The sequence below is a fragment of the Manis javanica genome, chromosome 11 (assembly GCF_040802235.1).
Source record: "Manis javanica isolate MJ-LG chromosome 11, MJ_LKY, whole genome shotgun sequence".
NCBI lineage: Eukaryota > Metazoa > Chordata > Mammalia > Pholidota > Manidae > Manis > Manis javanica.
This window is the reverse complement of record NC_133166.1, coordinates 18,421,105-18,433,602: the sequence shown is the minus strand read 5'-3', so window position 1 is coordinate 18,433,602 and position 12,498 is coordinate 18,421,105. Positions and strand designations below refer to the sequence as shown.

Sequence of the window (12,498 nt, the reverse complement as noted above, 5' to 3'; positions counted from 1 at the left end):
GTCCTCTATCAGCAGAGCCTTCAGGGAACATCTGGCAATACAGAAATGTAGTTTGTAGTGTCAGCTCCTGCAGCACAAACAGAATGTAGAAGGGTGGTTTTGGAGCTGAGATACAATAACTTAATAACTGTAACTTTTGATGAGATTTAACAAGAGGAAAAGCATAAATGACTATATCAGGAATGTTAAAAGAAACATCCCCACAGATGCTATGAATATGAAAAAGATCAGAGGATATTTTTAACAGCTTTCTGTGTGATAGGTACTTTTGTTTTTGTTTGAAATTTTCCATCACAAAAAGTTTGAATTTTAAGCTCATAGCCTCATCTGGGATAGGCACCTGATAATATATTAACCTCCTTTACTCTGTATGACAGTCCTAAAAAGGCAAATAATATTTTACACTTAAGGAAAGACAAATTCAGAGAAGTCAAGTACCTCTCACCAGATCTTAGTGTTATTACCTGGATTTGAGCTCAGTTTTCTGTTTTCCCAAACCAATCTAGGAGGCCTTAGAAATCACCTAATATCACTTATTCATTTGGATGGAAAAGGCAGCTGAGGCCCAGGGAGAAGTGACTTGCCAAAGGTTACTTGCCAAGTAGAGTCCAATATATTGGCTAGTGATATAGAACCTGAATGCAAATCCTGCTTCTAACATTTACTACCTGTGGCACCTTGAATGAAATGTAAGACTTTCTAAGACGATTTATCATATGCAAAACAGGATTAATAATACCCACCTAGTAGGGTAGTTTAAGAATGAAATGTATATCCAACTCTGGGTTCAGTGCATGCCCCAACATGTTAGGTACTTAATAAATTGGGAGGGGTGTGGGCAATGCAAGGGCTGGAATCCAGGGCTTCACTGCGCCAGCCTAGGACACTTTCCTAAAGAGAAGGAAAAAGATTGCAACTTTCGTTCAGAGATTAACACCTGAAAAACTGTCAGAGTAAGGTTATATTTTAAGGTAGTGGAGTATTCTTCATAATACTTGATGCCCCTCTTTACAGTTTTGGTGTTGGATACAGTAGAGTGGTATCACAGCCATGTTAAATTATATATATTCAGCTATATTTGCTTTCTCCTTTTTACTTGACTTTTGCTGTATGTACTGATTTTAGAATCTGTCTTCAGAGGTGACTCATTTTAAAGGATACTATAAAAAGACTTTGTTACCTTCCTGTCTATCTCATACTTGTATTGTAATCCTTATAGAGCAGGTATAACCTTTTCCAAAATATTCTAGGAATACTCTACTTTAATCCTTACTGCCATATATTTTCAAAGAAGAAATTGGCAATTGTGATATGAATCATAACAAACATTAGTGGAATGTTCCCTGCTAAACTGCAAACATCCTGAAATCACAGTCTGAAAGTTGATTTTTTCTCTATCTTCCTTAGCATCTTGCCAAGCATTCTGCACAGAGTAAGGTGCTCAAATGAATGATTACCATATGGACAGAGAATGTATCAATGTTGCTTTTCTTTGTATATATAGAGGCACTATGGCTAAATCTGTCAGTTTGCATAAATTAAAAATTAGTCTGAAGAGCTTTCCCCCTTCCCTTTTTCTTTCAGTTTATATACAAGAACACTTTACCTGAGATACAGGCCAAAAGTGAAGGTAAGTCCACTTCCTAGGGGGTGTGTGTGTTGGGGAGGTGGGGAATTGGGAGATAGGAGGGAGGTGGACAATGCAGGTGGAGTGGAGAGGTAGTGGAGAGAGTACAGGCTTTGGAACCAGATGCTCCTTAACCTTAGGTCACCCACTTACTGCTCTGTGACCTTGGGCAAGTCTCCTCTCTTTAAGCCTTAGTTTCTTCAATAGTAAAAGGGAGCTGTTAATAGCTACAGAGTTGTTTTAAGGATCTAAGATGATTTAAATGCCCAGCTTCATGCTTGATAAAGTAGATGCTTAATACATTTAAATAAATAAAAATAGTTTCTGAGAATGGTTTTAAGTCGGGAAAAAAGGTGCTGTGCTCAGGCTACTAATACCAGAACAATCACTAGCAAACCTATCAAGAACCATAGATACAGCCCAGGGGTTCTTTTTCAAGGCTATAATGGAACAACTTTATCTTCTTTCATTCTGTCCTAACTTGTTTCCAGTTTCTCTTTGGAATCTGGCCAGTGATCCTGTTTGAGCCTCTCCGAAAGCACTGATAAATTATTCTACCAAGAAAACAAAAGAAGCACCTACCATAGGCCTGGCCAAATGAATAAGGAAAAAGGATCTACACATTCAAATATGTCATGACCATCACAGGAAGGAGTGACTTTCTGGTAATGCTGCCAGCCACACAGAGCATAAGGAATGGAGCTTGTTGGATATTTAGCTGGTGTCTTTATCTCATTTGTCCTTCTCCTCGCTCTCGCCCTAAGATGTTTAAAAAGAAAAACATGATGTGTATGTATATACTCAAATGCTGGAAAATTGAGCTTTTCTTAATGGGTTAACAGGTTAACAGTTTGTGCTAATCATAGGAAATTGACCTTTATCTCTTTTTTTTTGACAAGGGTTGCATGTAAATTATACTTTTCTTAATATTTTGTTAAATAATGAAAACAGCCAGCTAAGGACTAGCAAAACCCCATATCCAGATGGCCAGCTATGAGCCAGCACTTAGCTATGTCAGCCTTCATTTATATTTTTGTCATGGTTACCTCCTGGATACTTTTCCAAGGTAAAAAAAGAGCCATCTGTGGGATTCTCTTAGTTCTTCACTGTCTGCCTTTGTGCTAGTTAGTGTCATAAGCAAACCCAGACCTGCCACTGGGCTCTGTGTTTGTCACATCCCAGATTTGTGGTGGTCTCTGGGTGTCTGTGTGGCCACAGCCAATCAGAGTGGGTCTAGTAACCTTTATAAAGATCATGAGGACACTTGTACAATGTTGTACTGGTAGCCAGTTTAAGTGTTGGTTGCTCTTTCCTTCAATTTTTTATGATCTTTAAGTTGTTCCTGTTTTTATGGGTAGGCAAACATGATTGGTGTTCTGGCCTACCCATATTCCACCCTCCTAGCATAACTTATTTGAAGTTACCAGTGAATGTCCTTATACTCTAGCTTTTTAAATTATGCAACTAGAGCTAAAATGATCAGGATCTTATTTGCATAAAGCTTAGTAGAATGCTGCTTCATTTTTTGAAGAAAATAGATAGAAGGGTTGAAGACAGCTCTAACTTAACTTGACTTGTAACAGAACTCCCGAATATTAACATGTTAAGAAGTGGTAGTAAAATCTCTTTGTAAGGCAGCTAGTTCTAATTTGGACTTGAATATATAACAAACTGAATTACTTTTCACAAACCTAACACCTGCCTGGAGTAAAAACCTGATTTGACCTTTGCTCATATATCACCATATTTGTAGCTGTGTACCAGTTAGCATTTTTACTTTTTCCTGCTTATACATTACTACAGAATCAAGATTGCTTTTACCATATGGTGACATCAACCGAGATTAAATCCTGAGCCACAGCTTCCAAAGGAAAATCATTTTTCTTCTTATGAAAAAGTATAAACTTCTGCCATTTTTCCAGTGTTCAGGGAGTAGTCTTGGCACAGATTTAAAACCAATACACATTTTGCTGTTTTTATTCACCTGCTGGCCTTAGTTTTAGTCCAAGTACTATTTTCCTTACCCTAGCATGCCAACATGCCATTAGGCAGATACTTACACCTACTTTTTTTTTTTGGTATCATTAATCTACAGTTACATGAAGAACATTATGTTTACTAGGCTCCCCCCTTCACCAAGTCCCCCCGACAAACCCCATTACAGTCACTGTCCATCAGCGTAGTAAGATGCTGTAGAATCACTACTTGTCTTCTCTCCCCGTGCCTCCCCCATCCACATTATACATACTAATTGTAATGCCCCCTTTTTTACCACCCCCCTTATCCCTCCCTTCCCACCCATCCTCCCCAGTCCCTTTCCCTTTGGTAACTGTTAGTCCATTCTTGGGTTCTGTGATTCTGCTGCTGTTTTGTTCCTTCAGTTTTTCTTTATTCTTATCTGATGAGTGAAATCATTTGGTACTTGCCTTTCTCCACCTGGCTTATTTCACTGAGCATAATACCCTCTAGCTCCATCCATGTTGTTGCAAATGGTAGGATTTGTTTTCTTCTTATGGCTGAATAATATTCCATTGTGTTTATATACCACATCTTCTTTATCCATTCATCTACTGATGGACACTTAGGTTGCTCCCATTTCTTGGCTATTGTAAACAGTGCTGTGATAAACATAGGGGTGCATCTGTCTTTTTCAAACTGGGCTGCTGCATTCTTAGGGTAAATTCCTAGAAGTGGAATTCCTGGGTCAAATGGTATTTCTATTTTGAGCTTTTTGAGGAACCTCCATATTGCTCTCCACAATGGTTGAACTAATTTACGGTCCCACCAACAGTGTAGGAGGGTTCCCCTTTCTCCACAACCTCACCAGCATTTGTTGTTGTTTGTCTTTTGGATGGTGGCAATCCTTACTGGTGTGAGGTGATATCTTATTGCGGTTTTAATTTGCATTTCTCTGATGACAAGCGACGTGGAGCATCTTTTCATGTGTCTGTTGGCCATCTGAATTTCTTCTTTGGAGAACTTTCTATTTAGCTCCTCTGCCCATTTTTTAATTGGATTATTTGCTTTTTGTTGAGGTGCATGAGCTCTTTATATATTTTGGATGTTAACCCTTTATCAGATCTGTCATTTATGAATATATTCTCTCATACTGTAGGATGCCTTTTTGTTCTATTGATGGTGTCCTTTGCACTTACACCTACTTTTATGATCTTCCAGCAAGAAAAGCACTTGCCAAACGATAAATCTAAAAGAATTTTGGTTGTGCCTTAAGAAAATATAAACCTAAATGTTCCAACACACAGCCCATAAGATTGTTCTTTCTTTTGCCATAAGATTCTGACTTCTGGCTACATTTCATGTGCCTAGGCTATCAGACATCTTACATTTTTTCATGAGTTCATTTGTTTCACACCACTGTTTCTTTGTACTTCTAACCCAAGATGTACTTCTACATAAAGAATCTATCTATATAGAGAAGCAAAGTCATGTTCTTCACAACAGTGCTGTTAGTGTTGTAAGACAAGGTTCAAATACTTAAGTCAGACTGAGGATGCACCGAGCAACCCTGACCCTGGTGCCCTTGAGAGCACTTGGTGGAGTGAGCAGTCCCAGCCACCACTGTTGTCACTCACAGAGTGTTGAATACAGTTGTCCAGCACCTCATTGGAGAAGCAGGGGTACCACTAGGTGATCTGTAACAATGTGGCCAGTTCTTCAAAGGCCCTGTTTCTGTTGTGAAAACAAGACAGCTTGAAAGCTCAGCACAAAACATTTTAGAAGTGTTGAGCAGAAAGCAGAGACTAAATTCAGGCCCTTTGTTTTTCCAAGTTAGTTTTATGCCTTACACGTGGCTCTTTCTAGTAACCTAGTTGTTAGCACACTGGAGGCTTTTTATCTGTACCATATGAGTGTTATGGCAATACTACTGACCTTCAGGATATTACTAAATCATCTTTGTTTCAGTGGCTTTATTTTTTTTCTTGTAGGATTCTGGGTGTACTTTACATGTTTGGATTACTGTCTTCTCCCCTTCTCTTTATTGTCTTGGGAGACTTCCTGTTAATTACAGTGTACCAAAAAACCTGTTTACTGCTGAACAAATAATGGTTTGTTTTCATATCACCTGTTGTCAAAGGTGCTCATCTGTGAGCCCTAAAATAAGCTGTATTTTAGAAAACTTTAATACTTCATTAGGATGTGAAAGAAGAAATTTGCTTGTACATTTTAATATCCTTCCTATGCTGCCATTTTCACTCCAGAAAATTGAATTTAATTTGACTTTTTTTTAAATTAGAAAAACTAGGTGAAAGGTGGTTGTGTTAATCTGACTGGTTACTCTGCCTCCCCACCTTGGTGCTTTTATGAAACACTGACATCACCTGAAGTGATCTGTTTTATCCTTGTGATATTATATAAATTGATGATTAACAGGAGAAACATTTGTTTTTGAATAATCTACAAATGAGAACCCCAATAGCAGTATTGGCTTTAGAAGAATTAGATAAAATATTATGGTTTAACCTTAATGCAAAATTTCCATTACACTAAGGAGAGGAGGTGTGAGTCAAAGAAAATCAAGAGACCAAAAATTTCAGTTATACATGCATGAAAATCTTTAAATGCCTGAAAAAAACATGTTCTGTTTTAATGCCAACACCTTCAGAATTTAGCCAATGCCCCTAAAATAATCTAATAATTTAGTTTAACTCTTAGTTTAAATATTTTAAATAATTGAGTCCTATGGGTTCCATATTACTTGCTCTTTTAAAAAAATCATTTGTTACTAAGTTTAACAGTTTTAGCTATCAATTCCACATTTACATTACAGAAGAAATTCTTTTATCCCTGTGGTTTAAGTGATATAGAAAAACATACATGTAAAACCAGTGTTTCAAAGAGAACCAGTTAGAATTTGCAACTATGTGGCGATTGCATATCTACCTCTGTCTTATATTTTGCATCATATCAGTGCCATAATATAATTAGTTTGATCATTTTGTCGCAGCTTATTTACTATGCTGTTAAACATTCAGAAATAACGACTAAAACTTGGCTAAAAGTAGTTAAACCCCTTGGTATAGGGGGCTGTAAAATGAAAAATAAGAACACTTACGACCTCTCTAACTGGAAAATTTCAGTGTTGTTTTTTAAACTGTTGCACTTCGTTTAAGAATGGAAACTTTTTTTCCATGTCTAACTGTGGTTGCTAAATGGGGGCAATTTATTTCTGAGGTTTATGTGAGCATGCCACTGGACTTAACAATTTCTCCTGTTGGGGAGGAAAAAACCTCTCCTCTGCCCTCTAAGATTCAGTAGTGGGGGGGAGCCTGTGAATTAAACTGACAAAAGACACAATAGAAAGAGAAAAGGCAGGGTTTTTTATTTGGGGAAAGAGGTGACTCAAAGAGGTAGAATTGGAGGTTTACCTACATCTTATTAAAGGAATGGGAGGAGAAAAGACTTAATGGGGAAACAAATCACTTATTCATAGTGGAAATGGGATGGGGAAAGTAAGGGCGCTTATGGAAGACTATTCATGACAGTTGAGTTCTTTTGCAAGGTTCTGCTTTTAGACAGATAGAGTTCAGAAAAAAGCCTCTGCCTATATCTGCTGATTCCCAAATGCCTTTGCCTTCAGCTCAAAATAATCTTTATGCCACAGTGGTGTGTTCTGGACCCCTTTATTTCTCCTGTCTAAAACTTCCCCAAAAGTTTCACAGACCTGAAACTGAGTTGGTAGCTGTGGAGAAAGGATTTGGGTTAGGAATTGGGAGGGAAGAGGTCTACAAAGGGAAAGAAGACATAGATTTATGGAGAAACAAAAGGGAAAACAAAATTAGTAGTTGGAGCAGATTATAAATTCAGTTTTTGAGCCCAGAAGGCAGTCAGTTGAAGGGATTTCAAGATGATGGTCATGAAGCATCCTTAGATGGCAGTCTTACAGTCATGAGTATTTCCTGTAGCTCAAAGGACCATGTTCTGGTGAACTTCCTGAGTGGCCAAAAATGTGGTGATAAATCCTTTAAAGTTATATCAAGTCATCCAGCTTCAGCTTGCAGGGCTTCAGGGAAAAGGCAGTTTTGGTTCTTAGGGGTGCCATGTCAGGAGAGTGGAAGAAAACTGGAAAGGTTAATTACTGACAAATGCACGAGATGGCAGGATCCAGCTTACAAAGAGATGAAAGTAGCTAAAAAAGAATGAATATAACTAGAATCTGATAATCCACAAGAGTGGGTCATAGTCTTTCACTGAGCCATAAAATTTCTATAATCACCCCATTTTATCAAATATAATAAAGTTAAGATTATTTTTGTTTGCAAAACAAGTCTAGTCTCATCAAACTTGGCCTGATGGTTTACATAAGTGCAGCAAGAATAGTTAATTGACAACATAGTTCTTTTTAAGTTTGTTTTGTTGGAATTTTCATTAGAAATCTCAGATTGGACTTTTAAAATCCTTGAGTCTAGGAAACCAAGCCAAGAGCTTGCTGTCAGACTTGTGGTTCCTCTTTCTCAAGGTCCCTAAAATATCCTAAGCTTCCTGGGCCTGCCAGGAAATGGCCTTCCTTACCCATAAGGGTGGGAACCCTATAAACCAGGTACCAGCCCAGTTTTCCCAGAACACTTTGTAACCACTGGTTCCTTAAAGTTAACCCTATATAACTATTGTCATTGTCATATAACTATATTCAATGAGTTCCAAATTTTGGGGAGGATCAGGGAGGAAGAAAAGAAATGTTTCATTTTTGTTTACAAAGATATAATCTACTATATTGCTGTAAATTATAGCTAGCTTAAAAGAAGAGGAGTTCTTTAAATCCAGAAAATAGAACATTAAAGAACCAGCAATATTCCAAGTAAAAGACATAGGAAAAATTAAAATCATTCTTTATCAGTCTACTCAGTCCCATGTAATAAATTCAAGTCTTTCTTGACTTGGAGTTAGCAATTTTTGAACCATTTAACTTCTCCATTAGTTCTGGAGAACACTATTCAGTCCCGTGGTATGATCTTACAATTTTAACATGCCATCAGAAGCGTGTACTATAGAGTATGTGTTGTGGTCCTTTCCATGGGTCTCTGAGACTGTCTTTTTTCATTGAAGATGAAATTTATAGCTGATTATTATGAGAGTTTTCAGGAAAACATCAGAGTAAAACAATATCTGTGAATGACAGAAGGCTTCAAATGGTCATGGCTAAATAGCTGATGAGAGTTCATTATAATGTAATTGATAAGGAGATTTGATTGTCGCTGATATTGAACATTTAAGATAACTGGAGTTATGACTGATCACATTACACCAGACTATATCATGGACTATGACACTGACAAATTTCTAGAAATTTCCTACAATTTCTGAAGTAGTTATATATATTTTTTTATTAAAGTATCATCGATATACCATCTTAGGAAGGTTTCACATAAACATTATAGTTTCAGCATTCATCCATATTATCAAGTCCTCACCCATTGCAGTCACTATCAGTGTAGTAAGGTACTCTAGAGTCATTACTTGTCTTCTCCATGCTGATACTGCTGAAGTAGTTATATTAATGACATACAGCCATACAAATATAACCTAGGGAAGGTTAAACATCACTTATTTAACAATGCTCGCCTTGCAACTTAACATCAAATCAGCCTAATTAGTTTAACATCTTTTTACAAAGTGAGAGAACAAATCCTTTGAGATCTTCCAGGGATCCTCCTGGAAGATCTCAAAGTCAGTTAGATGTCTAGGAGACTTCATTTAGAATTTGACTTTGGGAAGTTGTCGAAAGGTCTGAACACTTAATTATTTAAATAAGACCACAGGTCACTATGAAGTACTTCAGTTATCCATGAAACCAAAGTCACAATAATTACAGTTTTTTATCAAGAACAGATCGGTAATCCAAGAAACCTTGTACTTTTAACAAAGAATTTCACCCTCTAGTTTCACACCCACATACTGCTGAACTCTTTTTTTTTTTTTGAGAGGGCATCTCTCATATTTATTGATCAAATGGTTGTTAACAACAATAAAATTCTGTATAGGGGACTCAATGCACAATTATTAATCAACCCCAAGCCTAATTCTCAATAGTCTCCAATCTTCTGAAGCATAACGAACAAGTGCTGAACTTTTTTTTAAATTACAAATAAATGCATTCAGTCTTAGCCATCTTGACCATATGAATTAAATATCTCCTCTTCTCTTTCTCTCTTTCCCTCCCTCGCACACCCTTTGTGACTTTCTATACCCATTCAGATTTTATCCTATACTTTCTTCTTCTCATTCTGGAACAACTTTTAAACAACTTCTAAGCAACTGTGTTAAGACAAAATTGCTCTCCTTTTTTCCTGAACAAAAATACATCCTTCAGACCTTTCAAGATTGCTTCCCTTTATTGTTTCAGTATTTTTGTTTATATATATTGATTAGAAGTCTTAGCCCTTACTAATCTTAACTTCCAATGAAAAGGAGAAAGTAGACAGTTAACTGTCATGTATCAGCATTCCATAGTAGATTAGTAAATTTATTAATACATTACCTCAATTTCTAGAGGTATGTTTCTTTATAGTACAATTTTTTTAATGTGAAAGAACACATTTATTAGCAGACTCAAATGTCTTTAGACTGTCTGTAAAAATAAGTCAGAAGTAGCTAAACTTAAGTTTCAGTATTTTATCTTAATTGGAAATGACCTAGACCTAGATAGAGATACTGTTTCACCTGAAAATCAAACTAAAGATAAAACACTGGATTTGGACCATAAACTTTACCTTGCGTAATGAAACTATGATATCACAGAGGGAAAAGTGGACAACTTAAGGGATAACAAATTTCTTCAAGTAACAGTCCTTTCTCAGATAGGCAATCAGAGCAGCTAAGGAAAAGACAGATCACTAAAGAATTTAGGCGGTATTGTTAGCCACAAAATTTCTGTTCTTGTTGATGCACATTCAGCCATTTGGAATAAGCACTACTGACCCCCATTTTAGTTTACTTTAAATATAATATTGTTTCACAAGACCTTCATTTATCATTAAGTGTAGCAAATCACTACCTGTTTTGATTGATAGCTAATCTAGAAAAATGATCACAAGAATATTTCCTACTACAAAACCCTAATACCTAACTGGAGAAATCCAATCACAGGCCTGCAAGTGACCTCAAATTGCCCTACTCTGTTCAGCTCAGCAGCTGTCAATATTATGGCACCAACCACAGGTCACACTTTGCTCACAATTCCTTTTCAACCCTTTTAACAACACCTGCTTCATCACTTTAAAGAGCACAATGTTGATAATTAAATTAGATTTAGTCACTGGTAATTTATTCACAAGAGGTCATAAGTCTGAAACTGTTCTGTTGATGTCAGATCTGCAGATCATCAATTTTAAATTGACTCTTCAGAAGTAACTAAGGTTGGTACAGAACACATTTATTAGAGAAATCTTAAAGAACATAAATATGGTTCCCTACAAATATTCATTCTGAAATGATATGCACCTAAGAAAAATGATTAAAATGTTCTATGATATCTATCGTATGACCCAAGACCAGGTGTTGGCTAAATATAGCCAACAGCCCAAATCGAGTCTGCAGTTCTACGGCCTGCAAAGTAAGAATGATTTTTACATTTTAGAAATTGTTTTAAACATATGAAAAGAAAGAATATGCAACAGAGATGTATGTTGGCCTGCAAAACCTCAAGCGGTCACTGTCTGGTTCTGGGAGGTGGCCTCTCCCTCTCTAGACCTTCAGCAGATGAGCTACCGCTGTACTTCTCTACAAGATGAGACCAGTGTGTGTTTGTCAGAATGAAAATATTTTACACACTCTTTGTTGGGTGTAATCATAGGATTTGTGTTTAAATATTTACATGATAAAAATTATTTCTTCATATCTGTTTTACTTCCTATCAGTTTTGGCAACAGTCTGTTGCGAAGTGCCTAAACCTTTGAAGAAACTTACATGATTTTGTGTCCATTGTAAAGGTAATTCCATCCTACACTGCAAAATCCAAAAAAACTAGTTGCATTCAGCTTTTTGAGTTGACTTCCAGAAAGTTGAGATCTTTTGACCATTTTTTCTCAGGCCATAAAAAGTGAGTTATGTGGTAATTGTCAAGGAACTAATAAGCTATCATAGTCATTAGTCCTGTACTTTTTTTTTTTTTGCTTTCTAAAAAGAAAGGTCCAAAATTCTTTCCACAATTAGGTCTCATTTCTTTTTGGCTCTCCTTTTATCCTTTTTAGAGCTAAGTTATTTAATATATTTAATACCAATTATTAACTGAGTCGGTTATAAGAAAGATTATTATCAATTTCTGTTAATGTATTGATCAGGCACTGTTTACTGTCAAGCATTTCCACACTTAAAAAAATACTGAGTCATTTGTCAATGTGACCCACAGAAAAACTTCAAGCTATTATAAGGCTTCCTAGTTTCATTTTGGTACAGATGTGTGTTCTAGCACTTTAATAAATATAGGTTGTACTGAATCTATACAAGGAACTAACCATTTTCAGGTGATCTCAGATCTGCTTATTCATTTTTCCATTTAATTTGCCAATGCACATTTTCTAGAAGATAGTAAAATTATGTATTTTCCTGTAATCTGCTATAATCGAGGCTGTATTTTAGCATTAAATACCTCTCTGTTGGTGAAAGTATTAAATGATACTGTTTTGAACAAGACTTCTGGAAATGCTTTATCCCTGGTTTCTATTTAATGTATCTATACATTTATATAAAGGCAGGGCTACAATGTTTAGTTGTACAGTTTGTGCACTCCAGGTTGGTTGTGTTGGTGGGGTGGTGTTGGGAAGTTAGGGTACCTATGGCCAGGATCCTCACTGAACTTAAACCACCTGATGATGTAACTGGCCTGTTGCTAGGTTACTGCTTCCACACCTTTA

The 12,498-nt window shown here is 36.5% G+C and overlaps 1 protein-coding gene across 3 annotated transcripts in view; it reads left to right on the top strand.

Annotated features, from left to right (window-relative positions):
- ACER3 (alkaline ceramidase 3) overlaps positions 1–12,277 on the top strand; it is a 177,008-nt gene extending 164,731 nt beyond the window's left edge. For all 3 annotated transcript variants that reach the window (XM_073215990.1, XM_037010619.2, XM_037010620.2), the window contains 2 exons: positions 1,585–1,630; positions 2,119–12,277. In XM_073215990.1, coding sequence (XP_073072091.1) covers positions 1,585–1,630; positions 2,119–2,172 — 100 coding nt within the window. In that variant the 3' untranslated portion in view covers positions 2,173–12,277. The remainder of the gene's footprint in view (positions 1–1,584; positions 1,631–2,118) is intronic.
- The last annotated feature ends 221 nt before the right edge of the window (positions 12,278–12,498 follow it).